Source organism: Orcinus orca, chromosome 13, assembly GCF_937001465.1.
Source record: "Orcinus orca chromosome 13, mOrcOrc1.1, whole genome shotgun sequence".
Lineage (NCBI taxonomy): Eukaryota > Metazoa > Chordata > Mammalia > Artiodactyla > Delphinidae > Orcinus > Orcinus orca.
In genome coordinates this window covers 72,073,501-72,091,298 of record NC_064571.1, presented here as the reverse complement: position 1 = coordinate 72,091,298, position 17,798 = coordinate 72,073,501, and the positions used below count along the sequence as shown (strand labels likewise).

Here is a 17,798-nt window from a genome sequence, read left to right as displayed (position 1 = left end):
CTCTATCACCCTGCACATCATTACAAAGGCTTTAGCTTTTACTGTGGTATTAGAAGTTATTGGAAGGTTTTGAGCAGAAGTGAGGTATGATATATTTTAATAGGATCGTTTGCTCTAGGAAAGATGAAGTACCAGAGAGCAAGGGAAGACACAGGCAATTTGAAGGCTACTGGACATTCCAGATGAAAGACAAGAGCTGCTAGGAAATAGGAGTAGCAGCAGAAGTGAAATTAAATAGAAAGATCTTGGATAGGTTTTGACAGTGATTTTGGATAGATCTGATCTAATAATCTGACACTTTAGATGGGGGAAGAATCAAGGGTTCTGACCAAGCAACTAGGAGAGTGGGATTGCCATTCACTGAGATGGGGAACATTATGGAAGAAGTACATCTGGTGGCAGAAGATACAGAACTCAGCTTAAAACAGGCTAATTATGAAATATGTATTAAATATCCAAAGAAGATACTGATTAGGAGGAAGAGATGCGAGGGAAAAAGGGAAAAGCTCAGGGAAAAGTCTGGGCCAGAAAAATAAGTTTAGGAGTTACCTGTATGCAGATGTTACTGAAAGCCATGAGTATGGATGAGATCACCTACAGTGAGTGAACACAGACAGAAAAGAGAAGTGGCCCTTCTGGTATGCTAACATTTACAGGTCAAAGAGGTATGGAAAAACCAGCAAAGGAGGCCGAGAAGGAATAGGAGGAAAACCAGAACACAGTATCTGGAGGCAAGTGCAGAAAGTGTTTCACATAGAAGGGAGTGATCATCTACATCAAATGCCACTGATAGGTCAAGCCAGATAAGTCCTGAGAATTCACCACTGGATTTAGCATGTGGAAGTCACTGGTCTCCTTGACAGGAGTGGTTTTGGTAGAGTAATGGGCAGTGAAAATCTGACCAGGGTGTGTTCCAAAGGAAATGGGAGAAGAGAAACTGGAAACATTTACTACGGAGGCAACAGTCCATTAAACTCCATTTTAGTGTTATATGAAGACTGCTATTCAGAACTACTGTTGTTTGCCAGATAATTAGGGATGGAAGCCAAAATGAGAAGCATTAACAATAGCTGCCTATGGTAAATAAGGAATTTACATGTCCATGAATTTTCTGACAATTTTGTTTGGGGCATGGATGTTATATCATTCTACTCACATTCAAAACTGTACCTGTTTTCCCAGATTTACTTTTTGAATTTAAACTCTTTCCTTTTTTGATTATGCATATATGCATAAAATGTGTTGCAATGTGTACATGCAACACATATACAACCCCCAACTTACAAATAGATTTTGCTTTAGAAATCTGTTTTTCTAAAGCAGAGTCAATAGTTTGGAATAGTTTGGAACCCCATAAAATAATAAAAATAATAATTGTTCTATTTCTAAGCTGTTAAACATTAATTCAATCCATAAAAGTAGGTGATTTTCATGCCTGAGTATACAACAGTTTGAATAGCACTTCTGATGGAAATTGGACATTTGAGTCAATGTTTGGAGTACCTACTAGGCATCAGTACTGTGCCAGGAGATGAGGACACCACAGCAAGCAAAACCCAGACATGGCTGCTGCTTTCTTGATGCTAACAGTCAAGCAGAAAAGAGATGATCACAAAAATAAGTAAAATTGCAAATGTAATGAGGGTTACAATGAGAAGGACACTGTTTTCCTATGAGAAGACATAATAGTAGGATTTTACCCAATTAGGGAGATCAGCAAAAGCAAGGATGAGTAGAATGAACCAGACTTAGAGAGAGGAGTGACAATGAAATGAACACGTTTCTCCCCGGGTACCCTAAAGAGCGTTCTTTCCCTCACAAGGCATCCCCCAACTCTAAACCAATGGTAAAAATGAGCACAGTTGCGGCCAGAGGGTCCTGATGGGACTGGTAGGGTCAAAGGCAGCATTTCTTTTTTTTTTTTTAAATAAATTTATTTATTATTATTTTATTGTTGGCTGTGTTGGGTCTTCGTTGCTGTGTGCGGGCTTCTCACTGCGGTGGCTTCTCTTGTTGCAGAGCACGGGCTCTAGGTGCGCGGGCTTCAGTAGTTGTGGCTCGCGGGCTCAGGAGTTGTGGCTCACGGGCTCTAGAGCGCAGGCTCAGTAGTCGTGGTGCACGGGCTTAGTTGCTCCATGGTATGTGGGATCTTCCCGGACCAGGGCTCGAACCCGTGCCCCCTGAATTGGCAGGCGGATTCTCAACCACTGCGCCACCAGGGAAGTCCCAAAGGCAGCATTTCTAAAAGTGCGTTTCCCCAGATTTCTTCCTTCAGAACTCTCAAGCTTTTACTGAATCAAATTATCTGGGAACGAGGCCTGGGAATCTGCATTTGAAATGAGCTGCCAGTGCTCCAGGTGCACACTGCAGCGTGAGAACTGCTCTCCAAGATGATGGGGGCTTTGGAGCCTAGGTGATAATCTCCAGTGGTAGCAAGAGAGGGCGCATTTGGCCAAGGTTAAGAGCACACCTGTGGGGGACAGGCAGCAAGGGGAAGGGATCTGAGGTGGGGGAGGTCGGAATGAAGGGTAAGCGGCGGTGGGACAAGGTCAGAGGCAGTACAAGCATGCGAGAGGCAGTGTGCAGCCCTGGTAGCGGAATTATTTACTAAGTAGGAGGCAGCAGAGCGTAGCAACTGAGAGCACAGGCTTCGGAGTCAGGCAGTCTTGGGTTTAATCCAAACTCTGATACTTATTAGCTGTGTGCGTTTGAACATTAACCTCTCTATGTCTTAGTCCTCTCATCTGTAAAATAATAATAATATAAAATCTGCCTCATGAAATTTACTTTAGAGAGTGCTGGGAGGATTAAATAAGATAACATAGTCATCATTACCAACAAAGTACCTGTGACCCATCAGGTAATTTTATAGGTCTTCTTTTGTTTGTTCTCAGAACAATCTTCCATAAAAGGTATTGCTGTAATCCTCACAACTTTATATTCCAGCCCTGACCTCTCCCTGGAGCTCTAGAATCATGTATTTGATGCCTGTTCAACATCTCCCCTTGAATGCCTAACAGGCATCTCAAACCCAACATGTTCAAAATAGAACTCTTGATTCTCCTCACCTGCCACTCCCCCAGACTGGCCTGTTTAAATAAAAAGCATCCCCATTTACCCAGTCATCAAGCCAAAAGCTGAGTCGTCGTCTTAATTTCTCTCTTTTCCTCATGCTCCACATCTAATCTCTTAACAAGTCCTGCTGGCCCTACTTTCAAAATAGCTCCCCAGGGACTTCCCTGGTGGCGCAGTGGTTGAGAATCCGCCTGCCAATGCAGGGGACACGGGTTCAAGCCCTGGTCCAGGAAGATCTCACATGCTGCGGAGCAACTAAGCCCGTGCGCCACAACTACTGAGCCTGTGCTCTAGAGCCTGCGTGCCACAAGCACTGAAGCCCGTGTGCCTAGAGCCTGTGCTCCGCAACAAGAGAAGCCGCCGCAATGAGAAGCCCACGTACTGCAATGAATAGTAGCCCCTGCTCGCCGCAATTAGAGAAAGCCTGCCCGCAACAACGAAGACCCAACGCAGCCAAAAATAAATAAACAAACAAGTAAGTAAACAAAACAGATCCCCAAACGGGCCACTCTCACCACCTCCACTGTTGCCATAATTTCTCATCTGGAATTTCTCACCCAGTGCCGCTTGGTCTACTCCAAGAGCCTCTTAACTGGTCTCTCTTCTTCCACTCTTGTCCTCTACAGCTGAGCCTCCACACCGTGGAGATTTTTTAGCAACAAATCAATTCGGAGGGGTGATGAAGATGTTCTAAAATCGGTTGTGGTAATGGCTCCACAACCCTGTGGATACACTAAAAACCACTAAATGGTACACTTTAAATGGATGAGCTGTATAATATGTGACTAATACCCCAATAATCTGCGTAAAAAATAAATCAACGATTCTGAAACTGCCACACACGCTACTAGAACTGACCGAATAAGTAAACAGATGGTGACTGATGGAGTCAGCCTTCTCAGTGTTAAAGAGGGAAGTTACAGCTAACCAAGAGGGGACAGCTGGAGTGAGCCAGGTGCTACTGCATTAGAACCTGATACTCCAGGATAACTCATGTCCTTTATTTCTCAGCCCTCAATGAAACAAGCAGGCAATATTATAAGATGCTACGTGCTTGAAATAACTGAAGAAGAAAATCCCTTTCCTAGCAGAAGAAGTGCTAATAAGAGGCAAGCAGCAAGATCTGGAGCAAAGGAATAGGTTCCTGGATAAAGCCTGGTGAGTCCTTGCCCTCAGGGAGCTAAGAGTCTAGAAAGGCGTGGAACAAATAGGTAATTACAACAGTGGGATATGTACAAGGTGTTACAGATCACAGAAGATGAACACTTAATCTAGTTTTAGGATTTAGGGAAGGCTTCCTGGAGGGGTTGAAGCTAAGTTAAGAAGGCAGAATTAGATGACAAGGAGAGGGGAGTAACAGGAAAAAGGATGGGAAGCACCAAGGCGGAAGCAGCATATGCAGAAACCCGCTTGGGGAACTGTGAGTGATTAAGTAATTCTGAGTGTAGATGCCAAGTAGAAAGAATGGAATAGGTACGGCTGGAGAGGCTAGCAAGGGTCAGCTCAGAAATGAAGAATGTGGGCTTTATCCTGCAGAACTGCACTGCCACTAGCCACATGTGGCTGTTTAAATTCAAATTAATTCAAATTAAAACTGAAAATTCACTGTGTTGCCCCAGTCACATTTCAAGTGTTCAATACCCACATATGGCTAATGGCTACCATACCAGTGAGCACAAAACATATCCATGCTCTTGGACAGCACTGCAGAAAGAAAGAGCCACTGGAGATTTTTATCCAGGAGAGATACTCAGACCTATCTGAGTATATACACATACTCAGACCTGCATTTCAGAAAAATCCCTTTGGTTGCAAAGACAAGACTGGATTGGTGGGGAGTACACTGGAGGTTTCCTAATAAGATCCAGGAAAAGGTAAGACCTTTTACTACAGCACTGATTGTTTTAAATATCTGCTTATTAAAAGAAGTTGGAATATTTTAATAGTTTGATGTTAAAAGGAATAAAAAAAACATGTACGTCTAAGCCAGATCAGCACAGGAATCTGAGCATTGCTATAGGAATTTCCATCATGTGCGCAAGTTCATGGAGCATCCCATCATTAGAAAGCAGCGCCCTGCACCAAGTCAGCTGAGAGAGAGAAAGAGAGAGAGAGGGAGAGAGAGAGGGAGGGGGAGAGGGGGAGAGGGGGAGAGGGGGAGAGGGGGAGAGGGGAAGAGGGGGAGAGGGGGAGAGGGGGAGAGGGAGAGAGAGAGAGAGAGGGAGGGAGGGAGGGAAGGAGGGAGGGAGAGAAGGAGAGAGGGAGAGAGGGAGAGGGAGAGAGGGGGAGAGAGAGGGAGAGAGGGGGAGAGAGAGGGAGAGAAGGAGGGAGAGAGGGAGGGAGGGAGGGAGAGAGGGAGGGAGGAGGGAGGGAGGGAGGGAGGGAGGAGGGAGGGAGGGAGGGAGGGGGAGAGGGGGAGAGGGGGAGAGGGGGAGAGGGGGAGAGGGGGAGAGGGGGAGGGAGGAGAGGGGGAGAGGGGGAGAGGGGGAGAGGGGAGAGGGAGAGAGGGGGAGGGGGGAGGGGGAGAGGGGGAGGGGGAGAGGGAGGGAGGGAGGGAGGGAGGGAGGGAGGGAGAGAGGGAGAGAGGGAGAGAGGGAGAGAGGGGGAGAGGGGGAGAGGGGGAGGGGGGAGAGGGGAGAGGGGGAGAGGGAGAGAGGGAGAGAGGGAGACAGAGAGAGAGAGAGAGGGAGGGACGGAGGGAGGGAGAGAGGGAGAGAGGGAGAGGGGGAAGAGGGGGAGAGGGGGAGAGGGGGAGAGGGGGAGAGGGGGAGAGGGGGAGAGGGGGAGAGGGGGAGAGGGGGGGGGAGAGAGAGAGAGAGAGAGAGAGAGAGAGAGAGAGAGAGAGAGAGAGACAGGCAGGCTGTGTTTGTGTGTGTAAGTTCTACTGGTCATTTGTTGGATCTCAGGACTGGTCTGCCCTTTGCTAGCATGAAACCAAGGTAGCTGGAAGGAAGTATCTGGATGACAAGAACTCATGCTGTGGTCTGGTTCCCTGGTGTCCCACAGGCACCTCTAACTCAACATGACTCTGCTATCTTCCTCCCCAAATCTTCCTCCTGTGTTTTAACCAAAGGTACCTAACTCAAGCCAGAAGGAGCACCCCAGCATCCAAAATCTACAGAGCCTGTCTTCACTCCCAGGATCCCTCAGGCATCTCAATCCAAGCATGACAACACTCAACTCACCATCTTTCTCTGCAAGCCTGTCCTTTCTTCCCCTCTGCTCTGCTGACAGTCCATAATAGACGTGATTCTTGCTCACATTTAGGACCTCAAGCCTCGGTCCAAAGAGAGGAGGAAACTATTCAAATTAAGGTTTTGAAGTATGGAATTGGAAATAAGCTTTTAGTCCGTACTGACCTGAGTTAGAACTGCTGAAGGGTTTACCTTAAATGTTTGAATGGAAATGGAATTTAATCCCAGCCCAGAAGCAGTTGAAAATTGGCAGGCTGCCCAGGCCATCAAACAAACTTTGGAAATCTGCCAACACTGAGACCCTGCAGTTCCATAAGATTATGTGTTAATTTTCAATTACTCTGCTTTTCTGTCTTTCCAAAAAAAAAAAAAAAAAGATTGGAGGAAAAAAATAATTCCTGAGTTGCCTTGGAGAGGTTCTCACGAAGAATTCACACAAGGTAGTTGTTTCATGGCCACGCTGAAAACCTCATTAGTTCTTGCTTTTCAACCAAACTCTATTCTTCTCATTTCACAGAAAGAAAGACAATCAGTGGCCTGAGTCCACATATGAATAGTTTCTGCCTTGACCGATTTCATTTTGCCTCTTTTCTCAGTTTCCCCACACCTCTGCTGTTTTGTCTGAAAGAGCAGCGTGCTGTGGCTTCTGTCACTCCACTGTTTTCTGCAGATAACAAGATAAACCTTTTACCTTGGCACCCAGGCAAAAAGCCATTTTAACAACCCACCTCTTAACTTGGTCATGTTTCTACAGCTCAGAAAGAGTACTTATATTGTAGCATCTTCTGGTCTTTAAAAACTGCTTTTTCTTCTTGTGAAGTATGTATTAAAGTAAAAAAGCTCTAATAAAATCTTGCCTTTACTTAAGATTCCTCACAATTGGTGGCTTACTCAGGGTCTGTGGCTCTCATATTTACCTGTCACCACCCAAAGATGGTGTTATGTCCCAACGCAATCACCTTCATAAACTGAACAGAATAGAAAGAATTATTTAACCCTTGAGAAAAATAAAAATGAGGTGGTAGAGGAAAAAAGGTCTCCTGAAACAAATCTATGCAAATGGAAGTGTGATGTAATATACTTACACATGCAATTTTTTGTCAGAAACCACCTGAAAAAGCAGCTTATACCTACATGTCTCCTCAGCAACTCTACCTTCTCTGGGGGCAGCAGACCCCCCCACTATTTTGTGAACTGACCCCCACCCATTCAACCATGTTATTCTAGGCAGGACCACTAAACAGAAAACCCCAGGGTGGGTAACATGATCCAAGACGGATCAAAAGGAACTTTCACTGAAAGTTTTCAAATTGGATCCACATAGGGTAATGAGGTTACAAAATGTGAACACATGGGTCTCTTGGCTTTGTTCCCTGCTGCGTGAAAAGGTAGTTACCTTAGGGAAGAAGGAGCAGATGTGTAGCAGAGAGGAGCAAGGAGCATGGGCAGGGGGTGGGTTGGGGGGAAACACCTACATGAGTTAGAGTTCCCCTTGCTCTGTCATCTGGGAGGCCCAGCCGCATATCCCCTGCTTTGCCCACAGTCTGGTTACAAAAACAAAAAATCTTCTCGTTTTCCCTAAGCCAATTCACACTGAGCTTCTGTTACTTAACAGCCAAGAGTTCTGACCAAAATAGAAGCTAATACTAGGAGTGGGGTATAACACTGATTGGAACTAGCTAAGTCAAGTTGAGGTGTCGATGGTAGCAAAACTCTCCATCCCAGGGAGGGAATAACATCAATCTTTGCTATACGGCTACAGAGCAAAGCCACTGGTTAAATTGTAATCTCTGGGATCCTGGGACTTAGACCTTGTGCCCCTTCTGGCTGGAGTCCCAGGCACTCTGAGAGGAGTAACAGGATGCAGTAGTGATTTCTTGAAGTCTTTAATATGATACTGCAAGGAAAAGAGATGCGTTGCCTGGAAGCCAGTTGCCTCAGCCCACCAAGGTGAGATAATTAAGACAACTAGGGTTTTTATGGGGGTTGTATTATTCCAGAAACCACAAACATAAATCTCAACTCTGGCAGGTTGGGTAGCGGTAGAGGCCCAGTTATGTATGCAATCTGAGACTGAGACTGTAAGTGCTTCTTAAACAGACTATCAGCTGTTGTTCTGTATCCCTCCCTCAGAGCCTTCTAATTCCCGGGTGGGCTTTCCTCTGGGTTTCTCTGTTGGCTTAGGTTTTAATTCTCTCCAGTCTGGAAAATCAGTTACCACTCATCCATCTGCTTTGCTGCTTCCAAAATGTTGCTATTGTCTCCGTGTCCATTTTTCTCTGTTGTTGGTTTCTACTAAAGAAAATGTCTCGACTGTCACTTTCATGGTGTTTTAGGAGGAAACAGGCAAATGTGGCTTAATATGCCATGTTTTCTGTTACTTCCTTTTCCTCCCTTCTCTAAAATGCAATTATCCTATTTTCAGATTTCTACTTTTGTAGAGCTGTGAGTTGTAGAGATGTGTGAGTTCTCAAAACTTATGATTTGGTCCATGGTAGAACGGGTTAATGAATCACAAAAGATGCACCTAGACCTGATCCCGACAAATGGACATGACCCAGATATCGGGGACCCAGTGCTGTCTGCAGGAGGTGGATAAGACTCCTGGGAAAGGCCAGTATACATCTGCAGTCGTACTGCTGCACTGTCCGAGGAGGAAAGCTCTGGCAGTGGAAACGTGCATGGGAAGGGGTATGTGTGTGTGCATGTACACACTTGTGCACACATCTGTGTGCTTGGTAGCAAAGCAGTGCTCTGCCAACAAATTCTGTTATTTTTCTTTCCCAGGATCTCTCCTGTTCTTGACGGTAGAACCTTCTTTTGGGGAGATGCTCCTCCCTCTATTCTGATGATACAGGTCTAATGAGTGTGGCTTATCACACATACACAAGGATGGGCAGTAATGCCATCCAGGACAATAAGAATTCTTTCTTGGAGTTTTCTAATCCTAGGGAGGAAAAGCACAACCTCTTGAGTGACAAGGCTGTAGATGTGAGTGAAGCCATTGGCATCTTGAGAGGTGGCTGTTCTGTAGGAGAAGGGAATGAAGACAGCACACTGAGAGAAGCCGAGAGATGGAGAAGCCACAGGTGGACATCCTGGTGGCAGTTCAGTTGCTTTGTGATCTATGGACACTTCTGCCCTTCCCTTCTGCTTTTGCCTTTGTCTTGTGGGTTTGTGCCTTTTCTTTTCTTTTTTTTTTTTTTTTATTGTGGTAAGAACACACACAATCTACTCTCTTAACAAATTTTTAAGTGTATGTTAGAGTATTTTTAAGTATAAGCACAAGGTTGTACACCAGATCTTTGGAACTTTTTCATTGTGCTTAACTGGGTTTGTACTTTTAAAAGTTAGATTTTAATACCTGAAGTTAAAAGAGTTAAAACTACTATACCAATCAAATGTACCAAGCCAAAAGTTTCATACTGGAGGTTTTTGTTGCTGCCAACCTTATATGAAATGCCCACAGAATTGTAAACATTTATATCTGTATAAATAATTAAAGCCAAAGCTTTAGAAGACATTAAAAACATTAGCATCATTTTTCATATTGGTCTGAATATAAGGTATGACTTAAATAGTACAGCAGTACAGAGAATAATAACATAATCACACTCTGAACCCTGGGGAAGAAGAGGGACAGAAGCAAGCCTTGGAGGAAGTCGGATAGTGGAGGGGCATTTTAAGTCTCTGTTTTAAAGTGTTGAAAGTTTGTTTGTTTTTATGTGTACTGTTCTGATTCTTTAACAGAAAGCAAATTTCCAGAAACTACTCAGTCTAAGACAAAGATGAAATTTCTTTTCTACTGTAGAAATGTCAATAAAAATATTACAGGGGGAAAATCCCTAGAGTGGAACCTTTCAGGAACATAATTTACAGTTTCTCACGATTGCCAGCATCTTTGCCATTTATAAGGTTTTCTTCTGTACAAAGTAACCATTACATTTGAGATTATCTTTTATTTGGACTAATCAAGTATTGTTTTTCACCAATGGGGTTATCACTATTTTTTTTAAAAATATTTATTTATTTATTTATTTGATTGCACCAGGTCTTAGTTGCGGCAGGTGGGCTCCTTAGTTGCAGCTTGCTGGCTCCTTAGCTGTGGCACGTGGGCTCCTTAGTTGCAGCAGGTGGGCTTCCTTAGTTGCGGCTCCAGGGTTCCTTAGTTGCAGCTTGCTGGCTCCTTAGCTGCAGCACATGGGCTCCTTAGTTGCGGCAGGTGGGCTCCCTTAGTTGCGGTTCCAGGGCTCCTTAGCTGCGGCTTGCCAGCTCTTAGTTGTGGCAGGTGGGCTCCTTTGTTGCAGCTCACTGGTTCCTTAGTTGTGGCACATGGGCTCCTTAGTTATAGCATGTGAACTCTTAGTTGTGGCATGCATGTGGGATCTAGTTCCCTGACCAGGGATTGAACCTGGGCCCCCTGCATTGGGAACATGGAGTCTTATCCACTGTGCCACCAGGGAAGTCCTGGGTTATCACTAGTTTTAAATGCACAGCTTATCGAAAAGTTAGAACCTGGAGCTCTTTACTTTTTCCTGCATTTTTATTACTGTGCATGTTCTTGTCTGATTCAGTGATTTATGTCTTATGCTGAGTTCTAAAGAAAACCTCTTATTTCTGGAGAGTAGCTTTGTGCCCCTTGAGAATTCTCTGCCCCAGCAGAGGAAGGATCTATGACTGGGATGACGTGCTGGGTTCCTGGCTTTCATCAGACTCTGGAGACAAAGGTCTGACGACATTCAGAGGAGAAAATAAAAACTGATGAGTCCTCGAGGAAGTAAATAGGATACTACCTGAAATTTATACCATTTAGAAACTGGGGCTATGAAGAGCCAAGTCTATGAATTATGCAATTCATGTCCATATGTTCTATCATAATCTCATCCTGAAAGTAAATGAAATCTCCAAAAATTCTAAGGACAGTATTGTTAGGACAGGGGCATCACGTCACCATGTAGCCTCTCCTCCAGCAACTCCTCTTCTTGGTAAGTTACAGAGCTCCGCCTCTGTTCCGGTCTCCTAAGGGCTTTGGCTACGCTTGGTCCGCTGGTCAGCCCGTGGAGAGTCTGTGACAACCACCTCTAGCATTGACTGAGCCTACCTAGAAAGAGATGCTAGCTGAAATGCTGACTTTAAAATTAAATCTTAACCCAGGCTATACTATATTATCTGAAACAACTTTCAGAAATGGTAGATATTTTGTGACTGACCATTACAGCTGGCCACTGGCTACTGAGCTGGGGCTTCATACAGCAACATCAAGCCTAAAGGTTAGCAGTCCTCCTAGAGAGGAGCTGTGATGACTACTGCTCCCAAGTCCCTTCTTTCAGTCTCCTCAAGCAGTAAAACATCATCCAGAAATATGCACTCCCTCCAACAGCCTCTAGGAGCTACATCCAGCTGTGGTCACCGAATGCATGGTGCCCTTGATCACCATGCACTTAGGGCCCTCAGGGACTCGGGTGACTCAGTGACAAAAGGAGTAAATGAAGAGAACTCAGGTGAAGTGAAACCCTAATACATGGCATTGCTAAAACTAACATAAAACCTACAAGCTGACTTCTTTCAATAATCTACCTTGTCTTCCTAGTTTTGAAACAGAAACATTCCTGAGTTGATATTTAGATTCTAGGTCTGGGTCTGAATGCTACGGGTGTTCAACATAAAAAGTTAAGGCCAGCAAGGGTGGTTGTAAAATCTAGGCAGGTGGGAGAGGTTTAATTGCTTTGTACTCTTTCATAAGCCTCTGTTCTTCCTTGAGAGGGCATTAGCCATAAATTATTCTCTCTTCCCCACCTGTTCTCTCATTACCGTTTACTTCCTAAATAATGACAACAGTATGTTACATTCTCACATAAACCCCACAACATAGATACTATTATTCTCCTCATTCTACAGATAAACCAACAAAGATAAGAATCTTGTTCAAGGTCAGGTGATAGCCAGGATTCAAATGCAGTCTGGCTCAGAAGTCTGTGCTCAGTACAGACGGTGCTCATACCACTCAATTCTGCCCAAAAGAAGACGCACAGCTACTGTCCTGCTAGTAGTGTCCCAACAAGTACTCCCAACAAGGCTGCGGACAAGTACTCTCACCTGGTCAGGGTCTCGAGTCTCCATGTGGATAACACTGTATTATCAAGTCACTCTCATTTGTTAAGTCCCTAAATCCTCTATTCCAGGGTGGAGGATTCTTGTAGTTTACTCCTTCACTTCTAAGGCTATTGCCCAAATCTGCTTGATGATAAGAATCACCTGGAATACTTGTTAAACGTGTAGCTTCCCAGGATCTCAGGATCCACTGGGTCTGATGTGATCTCAGACATGTGTATGTTTAGCAAGTGACCCGGGTGATTCTTCTCATCACTCAAGTTCGGGAAATATTGCCCTAGGAGTTTTACCCAATGGAACAAACATAGTTGATCTTAAGTATTATAATTATATATATTAAGTCAAAGTATTATTAAGTAAATAACATTTCTATAGCTAACTTGATCCAAAGCAATGGGTATGTATGGTTTTCTTCAGGTTTGCAGTACAAAGTGCTTTTCTTCAGGAAGGACTTGGGGAGTGGGTTGGAATGCCTTCATTCTTTCTCGTTTTGTTTGTTTTTTTTGAGAGATGACTGTTAGAAAGAATTCTTTACTGGTTGTGCCTTGAGGGACTTTCTGCATTGCTCTGGTGACAGAACAGCTTAAATCAGACAGAAAGTAAACCATCTCATACAGATCTTTTAAGTCCTGCCTAAGAGAATTCTGGAGAAGAGTAAACTAAATGAAGAGAAGAAAGGAGGACACGGTTCTAGCTCCTTGAAGGACCCTAAGGAAACTCCCTGTGTAACTGAGAGGGACTCAGGCTTTTCAGCTTAAATGCTTATGAATTCTATGTGGAATGATTTAGAATGTAAGGAATTAGCTCAATTTACAGAGTCCAATCAGGAAGCAGAAATGATCTTTGACGCTTCAAGAACTCTAATGCAAAACTGTTGAAATTCGTGCTCATCAAAATATTGTTTGATGTTAAAAAAAAGAGCTCAAACATGCCTAATCTGCTTTGACACTATGTTCACTGCTTGTCACAAATGGAGAGCTTCCACCTCAGGCACCACTCCAAAGCAGCCTCCTTCAGTTGCTATATTTATAAGTTAGTAGGGAAAAAAAGGAAGATAAAAAGTCGAAAATAATATAAAAAGACAGTCAAAGGAGGGGAGGAAAGCCAGTCCTTTCTGCCCTGTGGAATGCTCTGCTTCCCAGGCCAGAGGCCAGTACCCAACGGTGAGTGGTAACTGCCGCGCAAGCATCACGTACCTCTTGGTGGGAGTGGGCGCCCCAGAGGACATGTGGCTCACCATGGTGTCATTCACATTCGTCAGAGGGCGAGGAGGACTGAAAAGAAAAGACGTTGACATTATATGAATAATTACCAGTGAGACTAGGGGAAACAAATGAAAAAGTGATGAGGGCAAAGGACCAACTATCATTCCTGATAAGCACAGTGGGACCCATAGGGAGTGGGGGTAGAAATTGATACTTTCAGCCTAAGCAAACTCAACAAGAAGGTCCTCTCGCACAAAGCCAAAGGACCCCAGAGCCATGTGCTACCCGGACAGGAGCAACGAACTGTACCCGCACGGCTACAGGGATATAGCTCCAGTGGCTCTTGTTTTACAGTTTTAGCACACAAGAATCTGCATTGTGCATTTCAGTTGTGTACAGGATCGCTAGGTGTGTGGCATCTGTGGTGTGTCACAAAGGTCACAACAGCAACATGCATGTTTTTCCTGAGATTTGGTGAGAGCTCACTGTCTTCCCTAAGATTTAGTTTGTATACTTTTTACCGAAACAATTAAATTGTTAAATACTAAGTTCTTTTATTAATCCTCTACTAGAATCTTAACAATGAGTTCATACCTGTACTCTGATTAGAAGGTTTTCTTTCATAAACTAATCCAAATGTAAATTTGAAGTAAGCATTTTTGATAACTTGTCTTTAGCGGCTGGTTTTCTGGACTCAAGTCTCTTTCATCCTCTTGTGAGAGTCTTGAATGAACAACTCCAAAATTATCAAAAAGAATCTGTGATTCTGCCTTTCAGCCCTTCTTCAGCCCCTCTCCTTCCCCACCAGGTTCAGTTACAAAGCGCTTCTGTCTTGCACTTGGAACCACATGACTATTGCTAAATACTCCTCCTGGGAAATCTCTCACTTCCTCTCCTAAACTGAAAGAAGTACTTTTCAGAGAAATCTGTCCATCAAGAGCAGAAAAGTGAAACAGAAAAGTCCTTCTCTCATATTTAAGTGTTTGGGAACTACCTCCTGGTTCCTCCTTATCGCTAAGAGCTGAGTTAACTACGAAATTGTTTTTTAGAGGTTATACTCAGCAAGTCCTGGTGAACATTAAGGGGCCAGAACCTTTATTGTTTTTGCAGGTTTCATAGTCCATTCAAACACAGGCTCAAGGGAAAATTTTCAGGTAGATCCAATGCACTCAGAGAAAAGTTTAAGAGGGACGGATGGATGGATCGACCTCTACATCTATCTATCTCTACCCTCCTTTTTGAAAAAAACCAACTTCACTTCTGGGTAGGGAAATATTTTTAATGATTTCCCATTTAATGGAGAGGATCAAAGATGGGAAGTAATTTGCAGGGAATCGACTGAGGTCTCTTGATTTTTAAGCACAGCAGTATGCTTACTGTCACACATTCCTCCCTTTGTGTGACAAAGTAAGACATTCAGAATGGAAACATGCCTTTCTAGGCTAGAATTAAATTCCATGTTATTTATCTCATTACCTACTTTCCAGGCAGCTATCCAATTTTGCCTCCAAACTTTCAAGCCTAAAGGTAGTGCTGTGCTGAGATATAATCAATTAATCAACTGTTTTAGGTTGATTAATAACAGAAGTGAACACAGAAACTAGCTTCATTTTAGCCCCAAATTTATATTTTTGCCTCTGATTCCTTTAAATCCATTGTCCAAAGGGAGCAAGGAGACAATGCCTATGAAAGAAACAAATGCAGCATCATAACTTTTCATACAGAAGGCACCAGAAACATTCTGGTCCTGCAAACACAATGGCCTTTGCTTCTTTAATATACTATTATTAGCAACCCATTTCCAAAACAAGATAAGGACATATTCATGTTGATTTCAGAACTTATGTAGTTACCCAGTACATTTCAATAGTGAAGATACTACTGCATTCAATTTCCTTTCTGACTTTCTCCGAGGAAAAATGACAATCGGGAAAAAAAAGTTTTTTAATTCCCTAAGCGTGGATCCATGTGATAAAATCCCATGATTTGTAGCATTTTGTTTGGTCTGATGCCACAGAAGTCTTTAATAATTACCTCTATCTCTTGGTAGACATCATGATCAATTATCATCTTACAGCACACATATCAAAGCCTCTTCTCTAATACTCAAAACCAGACAGTAATGATTACATTGTAAGTTGTAAACTAATCATAACTGCACCCAAATTTCATACCATTTCTGAACTCCTAATGTTTTGTTAGGGAAACAGGTATGAGTTTATAGTCCAAGATGAAAGAGGCATCTGAAAACTTAAAGCGGGTCTTTCCTGCAGAATCTACCACTAGGCCCACAATTCACTGTGAAAGCCAACAGCTTAGATGTGGTCTTAGGAGATGTAATACACCAAAAATGACTTCTGGCTTAAGAAAAAAAAAGAATGCTTCTAGGTGTGAAGCAGACATTAATGGTACCAGTTACAGAAACTTACGAAGCAGTAGAATTGACACAACTCACCACATCAGTTTTGTTGATCTTTAACATTCAAAACCTGCTGAATATCTTGAACATGTTACCAGATGTTCTATATCTTCCATTGGTGAAGATCTCAGCAAGGTATTTTTAGACACTAATGAGTCCCATGATACCCAAGTGACCACCAACCATCACTTGGTACAGAGATTTGAGAGGTTCCTTTTGTTAATAAGACAGGCCAATTTTTTGGATGAGGAGATAGAAACAGATGAATGATCTAGACAGAAGGTAATTTGCTAGTTAGAAAAGGTGAGTATAAAAAGAAGACTTAGAATTTGTTCTTTTTTTTAAATTTTTTTTTAGAATTTGCTAATTTTTTTTTCTTTCCTATTTTTGGCGGTGCCGTGAGGCTTGTGGGATCTTAGCTCCCTGACCAGGGATTGAACCTGAGCCACTGACAGTGAAAAGCGCTGGACCGCCAGGGAATTCCCAAGAGAATTCCTAACCACTGGACCGCCAGGGAATTCCCAAGAGAATCTGTTAATTCTTAATCAAAAGGAAAGAGGCATGCCTCCTGGGTGCCTACTCATACAAGATAAGTAGGACTATCTTTATCTTAATAACCTAACTATACGTATGTGAACAAACCATCACAATCCAAAGCAATGAGAGCAGCAACACAAGTATACACAAAGTGTTGTGGAGTCACAGATGAAGAGCTGTTACTCCTGCCCGGAAGAAAAAGGGGTATAGTCAGGTGTAAGTGACATTGAGGAGAGAGTTTTCCAGATATAGAAAAAAGCTAAGGGCAACTTAGAAGAAATGGTATGGAAAAAGGCACAAAAATCCAAAAGTACATGGCATATTTGGGTGTAACTTATTTGGCTAGACTCAAAGGCCTTGGGAGGGGAGTAGTTGAAAATGCATCCGGAAAGGGAGATGAGGGCCCGGATGTGAATGACACCTGTTCTATCACAAGCAAAGTTTGGACTTTATACTGTAGGCAGTGGGGGAAGCATTAGAACTTTTTAAGCCAAAGGACGATGTGACTATAGCAGGCTTTTGAAATAACTCCAGAAGCTTGTAAAATATTGGTTTTAATCCAGGTGTGCACTGGAATCATCTGGGAAGTTTTTTATATAATGAGAGATCCAAGCTCTACCCTCAATTTAGTGAATCTGAATCTCTAGGGGCAAGAGGATTCTTTTTAATGTACATCCCCATTTAAAAATCATTTATGTGGAGAGGTTTGGAAGGAGGAGGGAATGGAAGCTGGGACTTCAATGAAGAGGTTATGGCAATTGTCCATATCAGTGATTATGAGGGTGGACAGTGGTAGTTAAGATGGGGAACAGACAAAAGGGAAAACACTGTGCAGGTAATATGGATAAGATGTAGTGACAGATTAAGTACACACGGTTAGTGAATAAAGAATACCTGAGATTTTTACCTCGACTGCTGGGTAGATAGTGATAACATATCCAAACTAGGGAACACAAGAGTAGGAAACAGGATTTGGTGTTGGACTGGTGGGAGTAGAGAGAATGAGTAGGAAGGTAAGGGTGAACTGATTTCAGTTGTGAAGTCGCTGAATCTGAAGTGGCATTGGTAAGCACAGGTAAATGATATCTTACCTGCTTCCAAGTAGTTGGAATTAAGAGAATGGAACCCAGGTGAGATGTCAAGTTTGAAAATATTTGAGTGTCATCATTTAAATTGTAGCTGTTCATTTGAATACTCTGATCATTATAAAGATGGATTTTAATTTACTTTTTTTAGGTGGAGCAGGATAATTTTGGG

The 17,798-nt window shown here is 43.1% G+C and overlaps 1 protein-coding gene across 22 annotated transcripts in view; it reads right to left on the bottom strand.

Moving 5' to 3' along the window:
- Positions 1–17,798, bottom strand: part of DTNB (dystrobrevin beta) — a 608,309-nt gene that overhangs the window by 61,710 nt on the left and 528,801 nt on the right. For 20 of the 22 annotated variants that reach the window (XR_007470748.1, XM_049695720.1, XM_049695721.1 and 17 more), the window contains one exon: positions 13,577–13,654. Coding sequence is in view for 20 of the 22 variants with exons in the window: in XM_049695720.1 (XP_049551677.1) it covers positions 13,577–13,654 (78 nt within the window). In the remaining 2 variants the exon portion in view is untranslated. Of the gene's footprint in view, positions 1–6,260; positions 6,934–7,375; positions 10,999–13,576; positions 13,655–17,798 lie in introns of those variants that run through there. The other 2 variants (XR_007470747.1, XM_033425085.2) reach the window with 2 other exon arrangements.